Source organism: Carassius gibelio, chromosome A20, assembly GCF_023724105.1.
Source record: "Carassius gibelio isolate Cgi1373 ecotype wild population from Czech Republic chromosome A20, carGib1.2-hapl.c, whole genome shotgun sequence".
Classification (NCBI taxonomy): Eukaryota; Metazoa; Chordata; class Actinopteri; order Cypriniformes; family Cyprinidae; genus Carassius; species Carassius gibelio.
In genome coordinates, this window is record NC_068390.1 from 28,315,965 (window position 1) to 28,338,990 (window position 23,026).

The 23,026-nt window shown below is 38.9% G+C and overlaps 3 protein-coding genes across 13 annotated transcripts in view; 2 read left to right on the forward strand and 1 right to left on the reverse strand.

Moving 5' to 3' along the window:
- Nucleotides 1-1,395: 1,395 nt before the first annotated feature.
- LOC127938279 (armadillo-like helical domain-containing protein 4) lies at nucleotides 1,396-7,720 on the reverse strand. 5 transcript variants are annotated; one of them, XM_052534775.1, is made up of 7 exons: nucleotides 7,634-7,717; nucleotides 6,036-6,354; nucleotides 4,237-4,488; nucleotides 3,221-3,478; nucleotides 2,880-2,911; nucleotides 2,454-2,585; nucleotides 1,396-2,366 (listed from the first exon to the last, which is right to left on the reverse strand). In XM_052534775.1, exons 1-7 carry the CDS (start codon nucleotides 7,676-7,678, stop codon nucleotides 2,295-2,297), a joined length of 1,110 nt encoding a protein of 369 aa, XP_052390735.1. In that variant the 5' UTR covers nucleotides 7,679-7,717; the 3' UTR covers nucleotides 1,396-2,294. The 5 variants fall into 5 exon arrangements, 4 of the variants coding, with proteins under 4 accessions (XP_052390735.1, XP_052390737.1, XP_052390738.1 ...); XM_052534777.1 differs by having other exon boundaries at nucleotides 3,221-3,364; nucleotides 7,634-7,712; XM_052534778.1 differs by having other exon boundaries at nucleotides 3,221-3,364; nucleotides 6,036-6,376; nucleotides 7,634-7,701.
- An 889-nt stretch (nucleotides 7,721-8,609) lies between these two features.
- On the forward strand, nucleotides 8,610-13,514 carry actr10 (actin related protein 10). The gene is made up of 13 exons (XM_052534768.1): nucleotides 8,610-8,802; nucleotides 9,444-9,516; nucleotides 9,718-9,800; nucleotides 9,888-9,996; nucleotides 10,158-10,265; nucleotides 10,862-10,929; nucleotides 10,998-11,077; nucleotides 11,188-11,223; nucleotides 11,315-11,394; nucleotides 11,936-12,009; nucleotides 12,133-12,214; nucleotides 12,400-12,601; nucleotides 12,730-13,514. The coding sequence occupies exons 1-13, from the start codon at nucleotides 8,726-8,728 to the stop codon at nucleotides 12,909-12,911; spliced, it is 1,254 nt and encodes a 417-aa protein (XP_052390728.1). The 5' UTR covers nucleotides 8,610-8,725; the 3' UTR covers nucleotides 12,912-13,514.
- Nucleotides 13,515-13,948: 434 nt separating this feature from the next.
- Nucleotides 13,949-23,026, forward strand: part of LOC127938272 (zona pellucida sperm-binding protein 4-like) — a 34,491-nt gene continuing 25,413 nt past the window's right edge. For 3 of the 7 annotated variants that reach the window (XM_052534762.1, XM_052534763.1, XM_052534766.1), the window contains exons 1-7: nucleotides 13,949-14,318; nucleotides 14,396-14,583; nucleotides 14,657-14,754; nucleotides 14,822-14,979; nucleotides 15,057-15,249; nucleotides 15,313-15,460; nucleotides 15,536-15,608. In XM_052534762.1, the coding sequence (XP_052390722.1) occupies nucleotides 13,982-14,318; nucleotides 14,396-14,583; nucleotides 14,657-14,754; nucleotides 14,822-14,979; nucleotides 15,057-15,249; nucleotides 15,313-15,460; nucleotides 15,536-15,608 (1,195 nt within the window). In that variant the 5' untranslated portion in view covers nucleotides 13,949-13,981. Of the gene's footprint in view, nucleotides 14,319-14,395; nucleotides 14,584-14,656; nucleotides 14,755-14,821; nucleotides 14,980-15,056; nucleotides 15,250-15,312; nucleotides 15,461-15,535; nucleotides 15,609-15,689; nucleotides 15,801-23,026 lie in introns of those variants that run through there. The other 4 variants (XM_052534761.1, XM_052534760.1, XM_052534754.1 and 1 more) reach the window with 4 other exon arrangements.

Consider the following 23,026-nt stretch of genomic DNA (forward strand, 5'->3'; position numbering starts at 1 on the left):
CTGTAACGCAGTTACCTTTGACAGTAACTAATACTGTAACGCATTGCTTTTAAAATTAAATAACTCATGGTTACCATATGGTGCATTGTCCTTTACTTCTTTTACAATTAATTAATTTTGACTGAAGTGCAGCCTAACCTGTTTGCAGCAGTGAAGCATTGTGGGATTGGTGGATGCCAACCACTGTAAACACGAAGACGCACTGTGGGCGTGTCTCCGTTTATTCAAGTATAAGCCACTTTAGTTTTTGATTCTGAATATATTATTCAGGTGTTTTGTTATTTATTTCAGAAATCCTTGTGATATACAATATTCAGTTTGTGCTGGTCTGAGTGTTTAAAAATTAATTTCTGTTTTACTTTGTGTTTGTATAGACCATAACGCATAAAAGTGCATTAATGGGAACATTAAAGAAAGTTCTTTAAAACAGTAACTAAAAAGTTACTTTAAACAGTAATGCATTACTTTTTGGTGTAAGTAATCAACAAAGTAATTGAGTTACTTTTTGAATTAAGTAACTAGTAACTGGTACTAGATACTATTTCTTAGTAACTAGCACAACACTGGTAACCAATCACACGGGATTCTGTTGAGCTCATGAATGCATTGTCCAATCAGAGGCATTCAGATGAGTCATCGCTGAAAAGCCTGTGTTTTGTTCAGTGCGCGCGCTCGCTGCCTGAACGCTCTCATCATAAACAAAGTGCAGATGTGTGTACGTGACGTAAGATATTAATTTCACAGTATAAACAGCTTTAGGAAGTTGTTGAGAGTGACTGAACCATGTAGCGATGAAAGTGTTCTTACTTGAGCCTAGGCTATACATTCAGGTAGAATCGTCCAGGTAAATGTATTTTTAATAGTGAATTGAGACCATCGTCTTTAGTGTGCCATTGCAACAACACCATAAATGTTTTTCATTGAATAGAAAGTTAAACCAATATTTCATTAAACAATGCAATTAAAAATGAACTGATCATGTTGTACAGGTGTATTTCAGTGCATTGGTTAGAAGTGCATCTATGTGTGTATGCTTGACAAATAACTGACAAACATTTTCTTAAAGATTAGGACATATTTGATTGTTCTTAAACCTTTGCTTGTTGGTAAGATTCCTTTAGTACCCTTATTAGTGATGAATGAAGTTCTGCTGCATGTTATATGAAGAAGCGTGAGCTCAATACAACGAGGCGTGCAATTAATCAGTTCCAGAAAGAAACACAAAACTTGTGTTAACTGAAAGAAAACAAGCTGTCAATAAGATGCAAATCTCAATTTGTTCATTATATACAGCATAACCAGACATTTATAAGAAATTATTTGAAGGCCAGTTTTGATGAGGAACACCAGCAAAATAAATACATTTGTAACAGAAAAAGAAAGCACTGCAAAAAATACATGATTAGATCTTTTATTTGAGTGTATTTACAGTGAAGTGTTCACATTTGTAGGACACTGAAGATATTTCACAACTTTGATAAAAACACCCTGCAGTGAATCAGATGAAACACAAACACGTCACGTGAGGAGATCAGATTGTCATGAAAACAACATCATAACGATCATATTTACAGTCTACTGTAAGTACAGTATTTCTGTCATGATGTGTGTGAATGTGAGGCGGCTTCCAATCAAACCAGAGTCGTAAAGCATTGTGTGCTGTTATTATATCACTGTTTGATCCTGGATTCTGATTGGCTGACAGACGTTTCAGGTGATATTAATGTTTCTGAACTGATGACAGCATCTTAATAACAGAAGAATGTTATTCTTTATATTTTATGGACTAAAACCTGAAAAATAGCAAGAAATAAACACATATATAAATGCGGTTATACAAGTGGAATAATTAACTGTTTTGAGTTACTGAAAATGAACATTCACCCAAGACACTTTATTTAAAAAATAATAATAATAAAAACATTTTTGTTGCTTGAAATAAAATAAAAAATAATATATATATTTTTAGTTAGTTTGCAAGATTACATTTTTCATTTAAATTTTATTTCTCATTTAATTTAATAATTTATTTAACAATTTAATATTCAACGTACTTGAAAAACATAACAAAAATAAGTTAAATCTGAATAATTTTTTTATCAACTATATGGACACACACACACACACACATATATATAAATGAAAACATCATAAAATGTGACTCAAAATATTATTAAAGCATATAATAATAGCATCTCAATGATGTTTCTCATCAGTGTAAATGGTTCTGATTGTGATTCTGAAAGAGGATTCATGTTCTAGATGATCTGAGTGTCTATCTCAGCTGTTTCTGGTCAGAACTCGTCTTCTGAGCTGTCGGCCAGCAGCATGGCGTTGTCTGGTCCGCTGCGCACTTCTCTGGGAGGCTGAAAACCATCAACATTGAAGGGAAATCACCAGATTGAGAGGTAAAGGATGGAAGATGAATCTACTGAAGACTGTGATGATGGTACCTTCCTCCTCTGGTGTTTGAAGCTGTTCCTCCGTCGATGGATCGCTCTGATGCTGTAGAGAGCTCCGACCAGAAGAAGAGCTCCAGCGATGCCGATCCCCACCGGAGCCAACATCCCCGACACATACCCAGCCTACAGACACCAGCGAGCGCTTTACAGACTCTTCTGCTCACAGACGCTGCGCTTACTTGATCAGAGACTTGTCAAATATTTTCAACACTGATAATAATCAGAAATGTTTCTTGAGCAGTAAATCATCATATTATTCTGATTTCTGAAGATCATGTGACACTGAAGACTGGAGGAATGATGCTGAAAATACAGCGGAGCATCACAGAAATAAATTACACTTTAACACAGATTCACACAGTAAACAGATGATTTACATTAGAATAATATTTATCATTTTTAAAGAGTCATCAGTACCTTCTCTCTGATGAGCTCCACCCAGCTCCGCACTGCAAACACACAGAGAGAGAGAGAGAGAGAGAGAGAGAGTGTGAGAGAGAGAGAGTGTGAGAGAGAGAGAGTGTGAGAGAGAGAGAGAGAGAGAGTGTGTGTGTGTGTGTGAGAGAGAGAGAGGGAGAGCGAGAGAGAGAGAGAGAGAGTGTGAGAGAGAGGGAGAGAGAGAGAGAGAGAGAGAGAGAGAGAGAGAGAGTGTGTGTGTGTGTGAGAGAGAGAGGGAGAGAGAGAGAGAGAGAGAGAGAAGTCTCTTTATAATGATGAAGAAGCGAGGAGACGGATGTGATCCGGCGCTCGACTCTCACCCAGGCCCTGGTTCCGCTGCACCCAGACGGGAGGAGGAGGGATCAGGCTGTACGGCGGGGCCATGGTGCTCTCTGTCAGGTCCTCTTCGCTCTCCTCCTCATCAGAGTCCACCTCCTCATCCTCCTCATCTTCATCAGGCTCCTCTGTAACACAGAGACGTTCAGCTGATCTGATCTGAACACACGACAAACCTTTCAATTCGGGATCAGCCGTCAGAGGCTGATGGGTAACAGAGCGCTGCGTGACATCATCACCTGCTGGGCCAATCAGAACAGCTTATGTCAGCTTTAGAACTTAACAGCATTTTCAGAATATTAAAAATCTACATCAGAAGTTAGACAGCAGATGTTGTGTGTATAGAGCGATGACGTATTTCTTTAAGCCAAAACCCCAAAGTCTTGAAAAGATGGTTACTAACAAGTGTCAGTGAATGGGTGCCGTCAGAATGAGAGTCTGATAAAAACATCAAAAAAATCCACAGCACTCCAGTCCATCAGTGAACATCTGGAGAAGACAAAAGCTGAAGCACATCCAGCATTAAGATGATTTTAACTCAAACACATAGAGTCTATAATCCAGAATAACACTTCCTCCAGAGAAAAAGTGCATCTGCTGTTCAGACACAGATTTGTTTAAACGCTGCTTGATCTGTGCAGATTTCTCTCCTGATTCAGACCAGAACACTTTTTCACTGGATGTTTTTATCAGCTGTTTGGGCTCTCATTCTGACGGCACCCATTCACTTACAGTGAACAAGTGACGCAACGCTACATTTCTCCAAACCTGATGAAGAAACAAACTGTGATGAACTGAGGGTGAACACATTTACAGCAGATAGTAATTTTCAGAAGAACTGTTTCTTTAATTTGTGAAGACTATTAGGATGACTCAAACTCTTACGGGTCACAGAGCTTTCTTTCTGCAATAATCCAATAGAAAAATCATATTGGGCTTAATCTGAGGGACTCAGTGAAGCTTCAGAAATATGTCATCACTGCTGATCTGCTATACTCACGTTGTGTCGTCCCATGATGCTCTGCTTCCGGATGGCGTTCTGTGATTGGGTCTTTCGTTCCTAAGAGACGGATGTCAGAGGAAGTGTGAACCGTATCCATGGACACCATCCGCTCCACGGTTACAGCCGCTGGCGTCATGGCAACAGACGGTCCAGATGATGCTCTGGGTGCCGTGACGTCTTCAAACGGCTCAAAGATCAAAGGAAGGTCTTCGGAGGACATGGTGGCCGGAGACGAGACGCTCACTTCCTCTGGAGCAGGAAGTAGAGGACAGACACAAGCAGTCAAAATATCTGGATCACTTCTCATGTTCTCAGAAAACACACAAAACCTCAGACTGGGCTCAGATTTGCTCAAAGTGTAAAAATAAAAATATAGTTTTTGTTTTTATTTAGAATTAAATTTAACTTTATCTTTATTTTTTCTAAGTTTGAGTAGTTTTTTGTGTTTTTGTCATTTTTACAAAAATATGTCTGTAGAAGTTTTTATTTCAGTTTTAGTTATTTTAGTGCATCAAGTTAAACTAAATCAAAATATGAAATGCTGATTCTGAATAAACAGTAACTGGAATAAAATGTGTTTTTAATTTAATTTTATTTATTCCCAGTAACATGTAAAGTTTTAGTAATTTTTCTGTGTGATTTTCTCATATTTAAATTGTATTACTTTATCAGTTTTTTGTATATTTATGTCTGTATAGTTTGTATTAATTTTATTTAAGTTTTAGTTATTTTATTACATCAGTGTAACTAAATCGAATGAGAAAATTTTTTATATTTTTAGTTAATTTTAGTCCTTTTTTGTCTATATTAAGTTTTAGTTTTTATTTTATTTTTATAGGAAAATGAACTGATTTGTAAGAACTATAATATACAGTTCAGTCAAAAAGGTTTGCTGCTCATTTTGCGAAGAGAAATAAATGATCTAGTTAAGCTTCATTTGATGCACCATTGCATTCTCACTTTGAGAAGTCGTCTGCATTTCGTCTTATCATCCATGATGCATTACTGATCCATGAATGTTTTAGAAACGCTGCGTCTGAAACAATGACTCCACTGATATTTGACACATGTTGACTTCATGTCAGACACCGTGAGCCAAGAAGATCAACCCCATCAGGACGTGTGAGCATGAATAATGTGTGTCTCCTCTTTTAGCAGCCAGTCCCACTTTCTTCCAGCAGATCTCAGAATAGAAAGTAATTAGGCTGTCGCCGGCGTCCGCTGAGGACTCGAAGTGGAGCGGGACGCTCTCAGACTCATCAGATTCATTCAGTGTGATTGAGAGACTCTAGCACACGGACACTGAACACAACGGATCTGATAACGACTCTTAATCCTTCTGATATTGTCAGAAAACCTCAGATGAGATCTCAAACTGCGCTCAGGATCGATTAATACTGCTCATATTCTGAACCAGGGTTATTATAGTTAACTAAGAACATTTTTGCTACTTGAAATAAAATTTTCAATGATTTCAACTAGTCAACAATTACAAAAAAAATATTCAAAATTCTAAATATAATATCATCTCAATGATACTAAAATAGCTTTGCATCTGTTTTAGTCTTTTTTTAACGTTTAGTTTCATTAATTATGCAGAGTAACCCTAACATTATATACTAAGCACATGTAGTTAATTAAAACTGCATATAATTACACTGTAACAACGACACAATAAAATCCAACCCATTTCATAATTATTATTTTTTACTTCAGTTCTGTTTATTTCATATTAAGTAGCAACAGTTTATTTTATGTGAGCCGCTGCACGTCTGTAGTTTGTCTGGTTCCCTCACCTGTCTGCAGACGATCCGCTTCTGTCCAGGTGTCCGGAGCGTCCAGCGGTCTGGAGCTGAAGTCTGAGTCCGGGACATGAGCGTCTCCAGCTTCAGTGCTGTCCGCTGCAGAGGTTTGTGAGGAACTGATGAGACTGGAGGAGTCTGAAGCCCGGGATCTGTCCATCAGAGATGAGGAGGACTCTTTCTCTTCTCCGTGAAGGTCTCCTGGGTGTCTCCCGTGAGGGACGGCCCAGCTTACGAGACACAGCGCCACCATCAGGAGACTGTGCAGAGTTGCAGCGGTGAACATTGTGGATCCGTCCAGCTGGAACCAGATCTGAAACACCAATGCACACTTCCTGCAGAAGAGAAAATCCCAAGCGGTGTGCTATGAACTCAAGAAGTTGCTTATATTTTTATTTTATGGATATGAGGGGCATGCATTGCTTTTAGACGTTCAGCTTTAACACCAAGGGTGTAAGTTTGGATTTGAAACTCGAGTCAGTCATTGCTTCACAAAATGATTCACTCCAATCGGATCGCCAATCGTTTTTTAATGACTTCTTTTTTTAGGAAATATCAATCCATTAAAAGCAGTAGTATACAGTTATAAAAGCAAAAGAATTAAAGAAAGAGTACCCCAAATATACATAACTTTAGAAAACGAACTGTGGTTTTATTACGGTAATATTTGTTATTTAATGTTAGTTCAAACAATAAACAACACAGTATTTATGAATCTTTGTTAATGTTAGTTCACAGCACATTAACTAATTTTAATTTAATAATGCATTGGTAAATGTTCAAATGAACTAAGATTAATAAATGCAGTGGAAGTGTTGTTCATGTTTAGTTCGTGTAAACTAATGAACCTTATTGTAAAGTGTTACCGTTTTTATATAACCACAGTTTTACTACAAATACTATAAAATATGTTTAGTGTATCAGAATCATGGTTAGGCTGATTTGTGGTTACTATGATTTAACTACAGTAACCAATGGGGTTTGGGTCAAAAGGGATGTTTTTCCTGGTGAACAACAACAACAACAACAACAACAACATTAAAAACAGTAAAGAGTAGCCTCAGTCAAATCCTTGAGCACAATAATAATATATCTTAGATTTGCCTATATTTGAAAGTTATGTGCTGCTAGTTTTTCCATCATTCTGTAAAAGTCTGCATTTTCTTGCTCTTTCAGTTCTGCAGCAGTAACTTGACACACACACACACACACACACACACAGTGTCTAAAAATAGCACAGAGCTCGTCTCAGAGACAATGCGCGCGACTCTCTCATGCAGAAATGTTCATGCATTATTGTTCTGTTTGCATCCTTTCATACCAACATTCTTGCAGACGCGCGCGTGGTTTTCTCAGGCACTGCACGCGTTATTTCTGGACTGTCACTGTCAGAATGTGTGTGTGTGTGTGTGTGTGTGTGTTTGTGTGTGTGTGTGTGTGTGTGTGTGTGTGTGTGTGTGTGTGTGTGTGTGTGTGTGCGTGTCTGTGGGGCAGATTCCCTCGAGTCCTGCGCGTGACCGCATGCAGAAACTGACTGCTCCTCTTCATAACGAGGTAAACACACAGAAGGACAGTAACGAGGCTCTCCTCACCTGCGCGTGAACATCAGCAGCAGCTCTGAGCTCTGTCTGCGTCATCAGGTCCAGCCGCGCGCCACGAGTCTGCGCACACTGCACGAACTATTGTTATGATTACTTATTAATTATGTTTTGTATTTATATTTTTATTATTATTAAACTTTCTGAATTAATTTACAAATACATTTACAAATTGTTTTACACTCATAACCAAACTTTGGCTTCAAATTACTATTATTATTATTATTAATATTGACAACTACTGCTATTTTTTAGGTATATATATATAAAACCTAATTTTGGTCTCAAGTTATTATCATTATTATTGTTGTTTTTCGTTATCATTATTGACTATTGTTATTTTTAATGTTTATATATTTTTATGATAATACATTAAATTTGTTTTCTTTTTATTTAAAAAGACCTCTAACACTAGCTTGCTCTAATTTTTTTCCATTCTATTTGTTTTGTTTTATTTATTATATTATTTAAAAAGCCTTTGCTATATGTACTGCGTTTAAGCTAACTGAGACTTGTTATAGCTCTTATATATCATTGCTCTTTTGTTGTTTTGGATTGATTTTATTGTTAATTAAGTCGCTTTAATGTAATGTAATACTCTTGAAAAATTATTTGAATGAAACAACTTATTTTGGTTTCAAATTATAATAATAATAATAATAATAATTAATAATAATTGTAATTAATAATAATAATTATTATTATAATAATAATAATTGTATTATTAATAATTGTTATTATTATTATATTTTGAAGTACACACGCACTTATAATGACAAAACTCTTTATCAATAAAAATAAAAATGAAAATAAGAAATGAAGAAATAGCGAAAATGAGATGATATGAATTAAATTAGGATGTCTAGATGAGTCTCAGTCAGGCGCTGATCTGAGTTCAGCTTCACACAAACCCCGCGCTTTCTTACAGACAGTGACGAACTGATCTCAGATCAGCGGAGCCGTTTCAGTCAGGCAGATGCGGGGCAGCCATCGCGAAGGACCCCGGCCGCCCTTCCGTCTGACGCGGTGTTTACACTTTAATAATAATTCTGTTTTCTGACATTTCTACTCATTTCTATCGATATAATGCCGTTGTTCGAAGGCCTGGGCAGCGGAGGCGAGAAGACAGCCGTGGTGATTGATTTAGGAGCGGCCTACACCAAGTGAGTGAGCTTCAATATAAATACAGTCGTGTTACGAAGAAGATTTATTCAGAAATACATGATTTAATCATCCTCGTTCATTAGTTCATCTTTAAATCGATGACACGAACAAAAAAACATAATGTTACCGTATGTTTAGGAGCACAGTGGCGTGTAAATACCGTTATTTGAACATAACGTTACTGACACCATTGATTCCTAGCATGCTAACGTTAGTAATTCTATAAAATGTGTTGAATCTCACGGATCCATGTTTCATATTTCACTCCATAGTCTATGATGGAATATAAAAAAGTTATTAAATGTCCCTTAAAGGGTATTATTATTATTATCATTGTAGCTATTATTTTTATTGACTAATATTATCCGTCAAATATTTATAGATGTTTTTTAATAACATTTATTTGACTTAAAACCAAATTTTGTTTCAAATTTTATCTAACAAATTTGTTTATTATTTGTTACATTTTATCTATCTATCTATCTATCTATCTATCTATCTATATATATATATATATATATATATATATATATATATATATATAAAAATTTATTTTACATATAACCCTTCTATATGATAATGTGAAGCAGAAGTATTGCTGTGTTTGTGCTGACGGAGGATGCTCTGGTTTCTTGTGTAGATGTGGTTTTGCCGGTGAGACGGGGCCGAGATTCATCATTCCCAGTGAGATCAAACGCTCCGGATCTCCGGAGGTCAGTCTGGGAACGCTCTCACGCTCCTGTGGGAATCATCTCTGTTCCACATCACGTTAATCAATTAACATGATCATTTGCTGCATCTATGTTTTACAAATGTTTTAAGCAGCAGTATAATATTATCACAGTGACCCTGTTGATTGAATACTCTCGATCTGAATATAACGTGAGAATCATTATTGATCGTGTGTTTCTCAGGCGGTTCGAGTCGTGCAGTACAACATCAACACTGAGGAGCTCTACAGCATCCTGAAGGAGTTCGTTCACCTGCTGTACTTCCGGTAACACACACGCTGTTCTCTTCTGTTCTGAGAGCGCTTTGTGTTTGCTCTCCGCAGCTGATCTCGTGACGCTCTTCCTCCCTTCAGGCATCTGCTGGTGAATCCTCGAGACCGGCGCGTGGTGATCGTTGAGTCCATCCTCTGTCCTTCACACTTCAGAGAGACGCTCTCCAGAGTCTTCTTCAAGCACTTCGAGGTGAAGTCATGCTCTCAGTGCTCATCCAAAGCAGTTTCACAGCATAGTCCTAGCTGAAAATGACTGACAGATGTTTAGATATGCTTCCAGTGAATAGAAGGCGTCGAAATAAACGCTCAAACAGTCGTGTCTGCTGAAAGACACTAATAAATCTGTTGCAGGTGCCGTCGGTCCTGTTTGCTCCGAGTCATCTGATGTCTGTCATGACTCTGGGCATCCAGTCTGCTCTCGTCATGGACTGTGGATATACAGAGACCCTGGTGTTACCAGCATCCTTTGAGCTCTGAAACTATTTAATAGTTCACCCAGACGTGACTATTTGCTGTAAATGTGCTACAATGAGTTTGTTTCTTCATCAGGTTTGGAGAAATGTAGCATTGCATCACTTGTTCACTGCAAGTGAATGGGTGCCGTCAGAACGAGAGTCTGATAAAAACATCCAAATAATCCACTGTCCATCAGTGAACATCTGGAGAAGACAAAACCTGAAACACATCCAGCATTAAGATGATTTTAACTCAAACACATAGAGTCTATAATCCATAATAACACTTCCTCCAGTGAAAAAGTGTTCTGGTCTGAATCAGGAGAGAAATCTGCACAGATCCAGCAGCGTTTAAACAGATCTGTGAGAGACGACAGCAGATGCACTGTTCAATGGTGGAAGTGTTATTATGGATTATACACTCGTATACATCAGCTGTTTGGACTCTCATTCTGACGGCACCCATTCACTTTAGGTCATTTTTGGGTAACCTTTTCCTATAATTCTTACTCCTGGTCTGGATGATTATAAAGCGTTGTTGTGTGTACACACACTATTATCTGTGGTTTGAAGTGTTAGGTGACTTTAACAGTGCACTAGATCTATGAAGGCATTCCGATCCTGTCTGCGTGGGAAGCTCTACCGATGGGAGGAAAAGCCATTCATAGGTGAGTGTGTGTGAAACGAGTGTGTAGGGTCATGCACTTGTGTTCTGAGTGCTCTTGTTCCTCTGTAGGGAGCTTCACAGTCTGCTGAGTGAGCAGTGCACACTGGACACTGACTCTGGCACCGGACTCAGTCTGCCCACCGTCATCAGTAAGAGCACACACACACACACACATCACACCATCCGTTCAGCATCACACTCCAGCATCAGGCTATAGCTCATATGCACTGCTTAGTGTTTATCTGTTGGTCTGTCACAGGCTGCGTTCCAGAGGATGTTGTGGAGGATATCAAAGGTACGTCATAAAGACACGCTTCCCCATGCAGAAAACATCTTGACTCGTCTGTAAAATGAAAATGGGACATGTTGACTGTGTCTGTGTTTAGTGCGGACGTGTTTCGTTAGTGACCTGCAGAGGGGCATGAAGATCCAGGAGGCCAGATTTAACCTGGACGGATCTGCTGAGGTCAGAGAAGCGGCTAATCAACTATTGCTATAAATACTAGGGGAAAAAACACACATTCACAACATTCATTGATAATTGAGCAGTAAATCATCATATTATTCTGATTTCTGAAGATCATGTGACACTGAAGACTGATGCTGAAAATACAGCGGAGCATCACAGAAATAAATTACACTTTAATGTATATTCACAGAGAAAACGGTTATATTAAATTGTAATATTTTTTCAAAAATAATTTAATTTTTCTTGTATTTTTCATCAAATAAATGCAGGCTTGGTGAGCAAAAACATTAAAAAAACATGTATAAAATAAACAGATTCTGGTTCAGTGTGTAACATGTTTTTAACTGTTTGCACAAATGATGGGATATTTTATAGTTGTTGAAGATTGCAGATGATTGTTGTTAAATGTCCCATCTTCACTGGTAAAGATCGTTTACCAGTAACATATTTAATATGTTAACATTGGCAAAATTTTAACTCTGTAAAATCGGATTTGGAATTAGTATGCATTTCCTCTTGATTCTGATTGGTCCTTCAGAGACCGGCTCCTCCCCCAGATGTGGAGTATCCATTGGATGGACAGAAGATTCTGCATGTTAAAGGATCCATCAGGTAAAATCCTTCAAACCAGACGTGATGATCTGCTTTTTTCTAACTGGAATAGCTCAAGGTCAGATGTTTGAACTGAGATTGGGATTGTTTATTAATCTAACCCCATGTTCTGCTGTTCTCCAGAGACTCTGTGGCCGAGATGTTGTTCGAGCAGGACAATGAGGAGAAATCCATCGCCACGCTGCTGCTGGACACTCTGGTGAAGGTACAAAAGATCAGAGGATTTCGTTTTTTAATTCGATGTGAGGATAAATTCTGAAAGTCTTTTTAGTGACAAGTAAATAAATAACTGTTGAAATCTAAAGATGTAAACAGTGTTTTAGATTCATTCAAACATAAAAAAATCTAAATTGCACGTTAGACAGTTTGTGTATTCACCTCTGTCTCCAGTGTCCCATCGACACTCGTAAGGTTCTGTCGGAGAACCTGGTGATAATCGGCGGTACGTCCATGCTGCCCGGGTTCCTGCACCGTCTCCTGTCTGAGATCCGCTCGCTGGTGGAGAAACCCAAGTACCGTGATGCTCTGGCTACCAAGAGCTTCCGAATCCACAGCCCACCTGCCAAACCCAACTGCACCGCCTGGTTAGGAGGTGAGGCCTTCAGATTCCTGATTGTTAAAGCAATTTAGGGAGAACAGTTCCTTTAAGAGATCACAATTCTCTGCCCGTGAACCCTGAACCATTCACTCAAGGTTGTTTTGTCTCTTCTTCCCATGTAGGTGCTATATTCGGAGCACTGCAGGACATTTTAGGGAGTCGCTCGGTGTCCAGAGATTACTACAACCAGACGGGCCGCATCCCAGACTGGTGTTGTCTCAGCACCCCTCTTCCGGATTCAGTCTATGAGGCGGGAAAGAATCAGCCGCCTCTCATGAAGAGAGCCTTCTCCACCGAGAAATGAACTGGACACTTTAAATCTAGCTCAGCTGTCCTGATCTATAATAGCTTAATGTCTTTCATATTAGTCAGCTGTACTTAATTTGAATAGCAGGTGAATGATCTGTGTTCCGATCGACATGATCCCTACACAGTGTTCATTGCTCCCTACTCCCTGAGAAGGGGAAGTTTACTTCTTCAGAATTTATTCATTCACATATTAGCGCTACGCCCTGAAGCTTCTTCACACACGGACGAAACGTACTAGAGTGTGACAAAAATGCATCTGTAAATAAATACAATTTAAATTCACGTCTCGTACACTCTCTGAGAACCCCTGCACTAAACGGTTTTCCAGAGAACCTCCAGACATTTATCCAGTCTAAACGATAGAAGCCCATTTCCGCCGCTGAATGATAAAAAAAAATTGTTTTGGTTATATTTAAATGCATGCTTGATCTTGCACCGTCACAGACAGATCATGGAAGGCATCTTGACCATAGTCATAAGAAACTACATAATATTTCAATTGTGTTAAAAATGAGTTTCAATTGCTGAATATGTTAAAAAAAATTGGTGTATTTATGAGTTTTGTGAAAAAATAAACATAAAAAATGTGGTGTTTGCAGCTGGGGTCTTGTCGATTAGTAATGTGAACTCAGATTGGTCTTTATCTTTAGCAGTCATGTTTTACTAGAGAAAGACTGAGGTCTGATCTTGAATAAACAGCTGTCAGGACTGTATCTCTTTAACTCTGTGTTCTCCAGTGGTTTCAATAAACTTCACTTACATACTTCAATGGAAGCTTGTTTACCCCAAGCAATGAAACTTGAGAATGAGAATAAAGCAATGAGAATAAAGTCAGCCTAAAGTCAGCCTTTTTTTTTTTCAATCAGATTAGTAGGATATTTTGAATTCAGCAAGGTCCAACATGGAAAAGATAATTTAATCTTAAGATCCAATGACAATCACTCATCAAGTCTGGAGAATCATGATTGTTAATGAAGTGGGAGGGACTATTGCTAATTAGCTGAGATACAAGAGTACAAAAAGACCAATGTGCAGTATCTCAATAGTGTGATTAGCTGTTGGACAATGGCTGGAAGTTGGTGGCTGGTTCAGGTATTAGCACTGTGTGCTCTCTGTCATGCTCTTCCAAAGAAGGGTAAGTGGAGTAAACTGTCCCAGAATCCTCCAGCTCTGATGCTCCAGCAAACTGACCAGCGGCTTCAGCAGTCAGTTCAACAGACTAATCAGCAGCTTCCTCAGAAGATTCAGTTTCAGAAGCAAGTAGCGAAGGCTGAGCCTTTGGACAGATGTTCTGTAGCTGATTCTGAGCAGATCCAATGTGGACAACCTGGTATCAGTAGTGCTGAATGTGAAGCTATCAACTGCTGCTTTAGTGGACAGCAGTGTTACTATGGGAAGACCGGTAAGAGTGAGTCAGGGTTATACTCTCAGTTAAACTGATCCTCAACATGAACCTGCTCTTGTTCCTCTCTGTTCCAGTGACTGTCCAGTGTATAAGAGATGGTCAGTTTGTGGTAGTGGTGGCTAGAGATGTTACACTGCCTCGACTGAGTCTGGATTCAGTCAGTTTACTGGGAGGAAGTGACCCAGCTTGCAGTCCTGTGGGGTCCACACCTTCCTTTGCTGTATACCAGTTCCCTGTGACTGCATGTGGCACAAGAGTGATGGTGAGGAGATGCTTATGGTTTTATTCTGCATGGCCTGTGATGGACTGGATGCCAACAGTGTTGCTATTTGCAGGAGGACAGCGGTTATGTGGTGTATGAGAACAGAATGAGCTCCTCGTATGAAGTGGGGATTGGACCACTTGGTTCAATCACAAGGGACAGTCACTTTGAGTAGGTGCTCTATGCTGGTCTTATTTGGTGGTCTGTAACAAATGCTACAAGCTCATGGTTTGTCCAGGCTTCTCTTCCAGTGTAGGTACTCTGGCACTTCTGTGGAAGCTCTGGTTGTGGAGGTCAACACTGTTCCTCCACCTCCACCAGTAGCTGCCCCTGGACCCCTCAGGGTGGAGCTTAGACTGGCCAATGGTCAGTGTGTCACCAAAGGGTGTGCAGAAGGTGTGTTCTTGTCCCATGTGTTCCTAGTATCTTTAGACTCCAGGTTGCAGCAGTGTTTAATCCCTGGTGTTCCTCAGGGGATGAGGCCTACACGTCCTACTACAGTGATGCTGATTATCCCATCACAAAAGTCCTGCGGGAGCCTGTGTATGTTGAGGTGCACATTGTGGAGAGGACTGACCCCAACATTGTCCTGATGCTGGGACACTGCTGGGCAACTTCCGCCCCCAATCCACTCAGTCTACCCCAGTGGGACCTTCTGGTTGATGGGTGAGTAATGACCATGTTTATCCAGTTAGTCTGTGGCTTTTCTAACCTCCTTGTCCCTTTCAGATGCCCTTACCAGGATGACCGTTACCTGACCACATTGGTTCCAGTGACTGGCTCTTCTGGTCTTCAGTTCCCAACCCACTACAAGCGCTTCATTGTGAAGATGTTCACGTTTGTGGATCCCACATCACTGGCTCCTCTGCAGGAAACTGTATGCTGCTTTACTTTAACCTTTAGTGTTACTCCTGTTTCTAGATTTGACTTGACCCTCTTTCCTCCCTGTCAGATCTTCATCCACTGTAGTACAGCGGTGTGCCATCCGTCTTCTGGCTCCTGTGAGCAAAGCTGCGGCAGGACGAGTGAGTTCTTGCTCTCTCTTGACTAGAGGAACTGAGAATCTGTCACTATTTCCCTTCACACTTCTAACATTTCTCTTGCAGGAAGGGACACTCATGTGAAGACCATCTCTAGTGAGCAGACGGTGGTTTCTAGTGGAGCAGTTATTCTGATCATGTAAATCTGGTCTCTTTAATAAACCGTGTAAAAACCAAGATCACTGTCTCAATAGTTTGACCTCACACACCGGAATCACCACCTGGAGGGAGACCCAAAGCTTTGCTCCACTAACCACCAGTTATTTCTGCAGTTTGCAAAATGTAGTAAAACGTTAAAAGGCAAGTGCAGTAAACTTCTTGTGTAACTTGTACAGACAAACATGAACACCATATAAACTGTCTGAAGTTTCACATTAATAGTTTCCTGACTTTGGTCTCTTAGTATTGTGGCTTAAATGTATTAAGGCCATTAAGTGTTGCAGTGTTTGTGGCACGGTTTAATGACTGATATATTGCAGTGGGTGTTTAATAGTAATTTGAAATCGCCAAAACTCGCATTTTGTTCACTTGAGAGGTAATCTAAATACTTGTGCCTGTGGAACGGCTAGAAAAACTGAAAGGCTTGTGCTGCAGTTCTATGGATGATTTCCCATCCAGGTCTTTGAGGTTGTAACATGAAAACGATTAACTGGTGTGTCCCCCCCCAACTATATTAAAGGGGTCATGAATTGGGAAATTGACGTTCCCTTGGTCTTTTTGCCGTGGTGGTTTTAAGGTGTACGGTCTACTGTCCACGTCCAGAAAGGTAAGAAAAACAAAGTAGTCCATGTGACGTCAGTTAGAGCGGAAGAGAAGATGATGCTGAATAAAGTCATTATTTTTGGACCAAAATTGTGTTTTTGAAAATTCTACAAATTCTAATGTATGTCACATGGACTACTTTGTTTTTATTAATTTTCTGGACCGTAGACCGTACACACAGCTTCAATGGAGGGACTGAGAGCTCCTGGACTAAATCTAAAATATCTTAAACTGTGTTCTGAAGATGAACGGAGGTCTTATGTGTTTGGAAAGACATGAGGGTGAGTCAATGACAGTTTTCATTTTTGGGTGAACTAATGCTTTAAAACTACCTGTATATTCAGGAAGTTACCTTTTTTGTGAGTCAAAAATGCTTACATTGAAGCCAATATGACAGATTAGTCATCCCAGATCCCCTCCTGATTAAACTCACACAGCTCTCTGTTTCCACCTCCATCTGTCAGTGCATCATCAAATGTTGGTTAACTATGCTTTTGGGAAGCGCACCCCAGTATTGTTAATAAGAGTTATCTTGTGTTCAGTGTATCTTAATCTGAGTTGGGGTTAATGGTACGTGCTGTTTATCTTTTGTGAGACTTGTGTTCAGACCAAACTTGTGCCAGATTAAAACAATGTTCTAGTTTTCTGAGGTTTAATAGGCAAGTGGATCATAAAGCACCTGTCAGTCGTAGTGAAACGCAAACACAGTGCACACATTGACCTAATTATCCCACATTTCTCATGTAGCAGGCCACTGGACAGGACGAGCGGAGAGTGAGCTGATCCACATGAACAAACACCAGTAACACTGATCCGACTGCTAAACAGGAAAAGTTTCTTTAGACATGTAGATTACTGGAGATTCTTGGATTGTCTGAGCTCTATGTAACTGAATGTCAGTTCAGTGGTTGATGAGTTAAATGCAGTGTGCTCTGGAGACGGTGCATGTGTGCAGTGGATGGACATGAAGAGACTCGTCTGTGTGTTTCTGCTCTACATTTCTCTCGCACAGGTAACTACATGAGTCCCTTACAAGTTTACCAAGTTTGTTCTGCAGTTAAATTGAACTACATCACTTTTATTTTTGTTAGTGATGGCTCCTACAGATCTATAGATAGCTAAAGCGACCTTTTTAGTAGATGAGAAACTCAAACATCTAAACATTCTTGAAATATGTTTACTAGAATGCAAGCAGCTGTTCTGGTGCTCGGTGCAAACTGGCTATGTACTAAAATATTGACATCAGATATTCCTCACTGAATGTTATTACAGGACAGAAGAGATATCTGCTCTAGTGTTTGTAATTTGTAATAAAATACGTATGTATTTGAGCCCATCTTTGGATATAAAGACGAGTCTTTAAAGAAGATGCTTGAGGTTTATAAGAAGTGTGTGAGACAGATCTCGGTTCTCTGCCTTGTGTCCCTGGTCTCTCTCAAAAAATCATTTTGTGAAGAAAAAAAAATGTTTACAAATTAAGTTATTAACATTAAATGGAGTTATTTGAAAAAATGTTCCACTTCTTTTCAGGGTGTATGGTAAATCATATATTTTGACTACCTTTTTTATTTTTACAAGTGCATTAAAGCTGATATCTCTGTCTTAGGAACATTAAAGAAAGTTCTTTAAAAAAGTAACTAAAAATGCACTAATGCATTACTTTTTGGTGTAAGTAATCAACAAAGTAATTGAGTTACTTTTTGAATTAGGTAACTAGTAACTGTAACTAGATACTATTTCTTAGTAACTAGCACAACACTGGTGTTGCCAGTTCGGCAGTTCGGAGCGTGAATCATTTGAGTCAGTTCGGGAGTTCGGAGCGTGAATCATTTGAGTCAGTTCGGGAGTTCGGAGCGTGAATCATTTGAGTCAGTTCGGGAGTTCGGAGCGTGAATCATTTTAATCAGTTCGGGAGTTCAGAGCGTGAATCATTTTAATCAGTTCGGGAGTTCGGAGCGTGAATCATTTTAATCAGTTTGGGAGTTCGGAGCGGGATCGCGAATCATTTGAGTCAGTTCGGGAGTTCGGAGGGTGAATCATTTTAATTAGTTCGGGAGTTCGGAGCGGGATCGCGAATCATTTGAGTCAGTTCGGGAGTTCGGAGGGTGAATCATTTTAATTAGTTCGGGAGTTCAGAGCGTGAATCATTTTAATCAGTTCGGGAGTTCGGAGAGGGATCGCGAATCATTTGAGTCAGTTCGGGAGTTCGGAGCGTGAATCATTTTAATCAATTCGGGAGTTCGGAGCGTGAATCATTTTAATCAGTTTGGGAGTTCGGAGCGGGATCGCAAATCATTTGAGTCAGTTCGGGAGTTCGGAGCGTGAATCATTTTAATCAGTTCAGGAGTTCGGAGCGGGATCGTGAATCATTTGAGTCAGTTCGGGAGTTCGGAGGGTGAATCATTTTAATTAGTTCGGGAGTTCGGAGCGGGATCGCGAATCATTTGAGTCAGTTCGGGAGTTCGGAGGGTGAATCATTTTAATTAGTTCGGGAGTTCAGAGCGTGAATCATTTTAATCAGTTTGGGAGTTCGGAGCGTGAATCATTTTAATCAGTTCGGGAGTTCGGAGAGGGATCGCGAATCATTTGAGTCAGTTCGGGAGTTCGGAGCGTGAATCATTTTAATCAATTCGGGAGTTCGGAGCGTGAATCATTTTAATCAGTTTGGGAGTTCGGAGCGGGATCGCAAATCATTTGAGTCAGTTCGGGAGTTCGGAGCGTGAATCATTTTAATCAGTTCAGGAGTTCGGAGCGGGATCGTGAATCATTTGAGTCAGTTCGGGAGTTCGGAGGGTGAATCATTTTAATCAGTTCGGGAGTTCGGAGCGGATCGCGAATCATTTGAGTCTGTTCGGGAGCTGGGAGCGGGATCGCGAATCATTTGAGTCAGTTCGGGAGTTCGGAGCGTGAATCGATTCATAAAGACATTTACAGTCACTCACTCGCTGGTAGTTTTAGTTTATTTTTTACAGCATCATTTAAACCCTCATGTTGTCTCAAACCTGAATGATGTACTCTCCTTTGCACAACATAAAAGAAGGTATTTTGAAGACTGTTGCAAAACAAAGATGTTTTGGTCATTAGTGACTTTCACTGCATGAAAAAAAAGAATACTGAGATGTTTCTCAAATTATCTTTTTTTTATGTCCCATACTTTATGTTAGGCTGTAAATAAAGCCTAAACAGTTAACACAATAATAGATTCAAATTATCTTTTGGGGGTATTTTCACAGCCAAATTTAGTTTGCGTCTAATTAGATTAATCGCAGCACCCTGTGATTAATTACATTCAAAATTTTAATTGACTGACAGCCCTTATAAATATATATATATGTCGGTATATGTTTGTATGTATGTTTCTTGAAATTGATTCTGAATATTATTTTTTATAATATAAATTTAGATTGCTTTCATTTATTTATTTCAAAAAGTTCTGTGTTATGTTGTCCATTGTTGATAGTTTTCATACTTAAGCTGTGAAAGGAACATTTTTAAGGGCTCAACACAACAGCTTTTATGATGCAGAAGCCACTTTAGTTTTTGATTCTGAATATATTATTCAGGTGTTTTGTTATTTATTTCAGAAATCCTTGTGATATAATTCCATTCAAGTTTATTTGTATAGCGCTTTTTACAATACAAATCGTTACAAAGCAACTTTACAGAAAATTATGTTTCCACAATATTTAGTAATAGCTTATAAGTGGTGACTGTCAATTTGTGCACGTATGACAGGATTTGTAGAAAAATTAATACAAGACGTGGTCAGCCAGACGATGAACATTATTAATATGATTAATAATTAATAATTATTATATAATGCAGTCACACTTGTAGCAATATCTGTTAGTTCTGTTGTTGATTCAGGGTCAGCATCATCTGAGGTCCTCTGATGGTCAGCATCATCTCTTCTCAGGTGTTCTGGATCCAGACTGGAGCTTGTGTAAATCCTAGTTACCACGGGATGAAGATCCAGCAGAAACAGAGAAACACATAGAGACATCATTAGCATAGCTGCTGATCCAACAAAGTAAAATATATTAGTTTAACCCAAGCTAAAGAATAAGAATGTGCATTTGATCAGATGCAACTACACTCACAATTTAAAAGATACATTATTCGAATGCTTGGCGAAAGAGATGTGTTTTTAATCTAGATTTAAACAGAGAGAGTGTGTCTGAACCCCGAACATTATCAGGAAGGCTATTCCAGAGTTTGGGAGCCAAATGTGAGAAAGCTCTACCTCCTTTAGTGGACTTTGCTATCCTAGGAACGACCAAAAGTCCAGTGTTTTGTGACCTTAGGGTGCGTGATGGGTTGTAACGTGGTAGAAGGCTAGTTAGGTACGCAGGAGCTAAACCATTTAGGGCCTTATAGGTAAGTAATGATAATTTGTTACTGATACGGAACTTAATAGGTAGCCAGTGCAGAGACTGTAAAATTGGGGTAATATGATCATATTTTCTTGACCTGGTAAGGACTCTAGCTGCTGTATTTTGGACGACCTGTAGCTTGTTTATTGAAGAAGCAGGACAACCACCTAGAAGTGCATTACAATAGTCCAGTCTAGAGGTCATGAATGCATGAACTAGCTTTTCTGCATCAGAAACAGATAACATGTTTCGTAGCTTGGCAATGTTTCTAAGATGGAAGAATGCAGTTTTTGTAACATTGGAAATATGATTTTCAAAAGACAAGTTGCTGTCTAATATAACACCCAGATTTCTGACTGTAGAGGAAGTAACAGTACATCCGTCTAGTTGCAGATTGTAATCTACAAGATTCTGTGTAGTGTTTTTTTTGGTCCAATAATTAATATCTCTGTCTTATCCGAATTTAATTGGAGAAAATTATTTGTCATCCAATCTTTTACATTTTTAACACACTTTGTTAGCTTAGATAATTTAGAAGTTTCATCTGGTCTCGTTGAGATATATAGCTGAGTATCATCAGCATAACAGTGGAAGCTAATTCCGTATTCAGTTTGTACAATATTCAGTTTGTGCTGGTCTGACTTGATCAAAATAGAGTTTAAACATTACTTTCTGTTTTACTTTGTGTTTGTATAGACCATAACGCATAAAAGCGCATTAATGGAAACATTAAAGAAAGTTCTTTAAAAAAGTAACTAAAAATGCACTAATGCATTACTTTTAGGTGTAAGTAATCAATAAAGTAATTGAGTTACTTTTTGAATTAAGTAACTAGTAACTGTAACTAGATACTATTTCTTAGTAACTAGCACAACACTGGTGTTGCCAGTTCGGCAGTTCGGAGCGTGAATCATTTGAGTCAGTTCGAGAGTTCGGAGCGTGAATCGATTCATAAAGACATTTACAGTCACTCGCTGGTAGTTTTAGTTTATTTTTTACAGCATCATTTAAACCCTCATGTTGTCTCAAACCTGAATGATGTACTTTCTTTTGCACAACATAAAAGAAGGTATTTTGAAGACTGTTGCAATGTAGCAATTGTAGCAATTTGAAAAACTAAAGGAATGCATAGTCAAAATAAAAAACTGGATGACGAGTAATTTCTTAGTGCTAAATTCTGAAAAAGCTTTATTGGCTGGTTGTTCTGCATGCTTGGTAAACAAACATTTGCATTATTGACACATTGTTCCTAATTAATGTTGTTCAGTTGCTTTGACACAGTCTTTACTGTTTAAAGAGCTATAGAAATAAAGGTGACTATTGACTTGTAGGCTACAACGGTATGTTTCTAATTCAGATTAACTTTGATCGATCACTTTTATTATATATCCGTGAGTGCAGTACACCTGCAAAGCGTTAGCACTCGTTAGTTTGTCATTAGCGTTTTCTTTTCTCCTCTCTCTCGCTCCAGTTTTTCACAAGTTCATCAAACAACCGCAGTAAGAATATTTCATCAAGCACAGTGAGTAATGGCTTCTCCTGCTATGGTTATTTGCACCTCTTGCCACGTGTACGGTTTATCTATCTCTGTCGCTGATGAGGGATTCACATGTGATAAATGCAGGTAAATAGTTAGGTTGGCAGAGAAGATTTCAGAATTAGAGACACGCATCCAAACTTTAATTGAGGACAGTAAGAATGTTAGGGCTCTAGATACGGCTGCCTCCCGTCACAGAGGTCAGTTAATTCTCCGCACATAGAGACTCTTTCACCTAGATATCACACTATAGAGACTGTGTCTGTTCCTCGAACTAGAAAATACAAAAAACGTTCAAACCAAGTTAAGATTAATTTAATTTAGGTTCAACAAATAAAAAACAAGCAATATGAATAAATGATAATGCTTGGCTTATTGAATTCAGCCGTCAGCTACAGTATCACATCAGACAGTGCACTATAGACCCCCTGAGGAACAGTTCCACTCATTCTCTACTATAGGAGAGGAAGAATTGTATAAACTTGTTAAATCATCTAAACCAACAACATGTATGTTAGACCCTATACCATCTAAGCTCCTAAAAGAGGTGCTTCCAGAAGTCATAGATCCTCTTCTGACTATTATTAATTCCTCATTGTCATTAGGATATGTCCCAAAACCTTCAAACTGCCTGTTATTAAGCCTCTCATCAAAAAAAACCACAACCTGACCCCAAAGAACTTGTTAATTATAGACCAATCTCGAATCTCCCTTTTCTGTCCAAGATACTA

What these genes read in the sequence shown, in the direction of transcription:
- LOC127938279 (XM_052534775.1), bottom strand. Translation starts at nt 7,678, where the DNA reads ATGACGCAGACAGAGCTCAGAGCTGCTGCTGATGTTCACGCGCAG. An exon ending in CTGCTGATGTTCACGCGCAG is followed by an intron (nt 6,355 to 7,633) that starts GTGAGGAGAGCC and finishes TTGGTGTTTCAG; the next exon opens with ATCTGGTTCCAGCTGGACGG. An exon ending in TCAAACACCAGAGGAGGAAG is followed by an intron (nt 2,367 to 2,453) that starts GTACCATCATCA and finishes GATGGTTTTCAG; the next exon opens with CCTCCCAGAGAAGTGCGCAG.
- actr10 (XM_052534768.1), top strand. Translation starts at nt 8,726, where the DNA reads ATGCCGTTGTTCGAAGGCCTGGGCAGCGGAGGCGAGAAGACAGCCGTG. An exon ending in TCTTCTTCAAGCACTTCGAG is followed by an intron (nt 9,997 to 10,157) that starts GTGAAGTCATGC and finishes AATCTGTTGCAG; the next exon opens with GTGCCGTCGGTCCTGTTTGC. An exon ending in CAGAGACCCTGGTGTTACCA is followed by an intron (nt 10,266 to 10,861) that starts GCATCCTTTGAG and finishes ACAGTGCACTAG; the next exon opens with ATCTATGAAGGCATTCCGAT.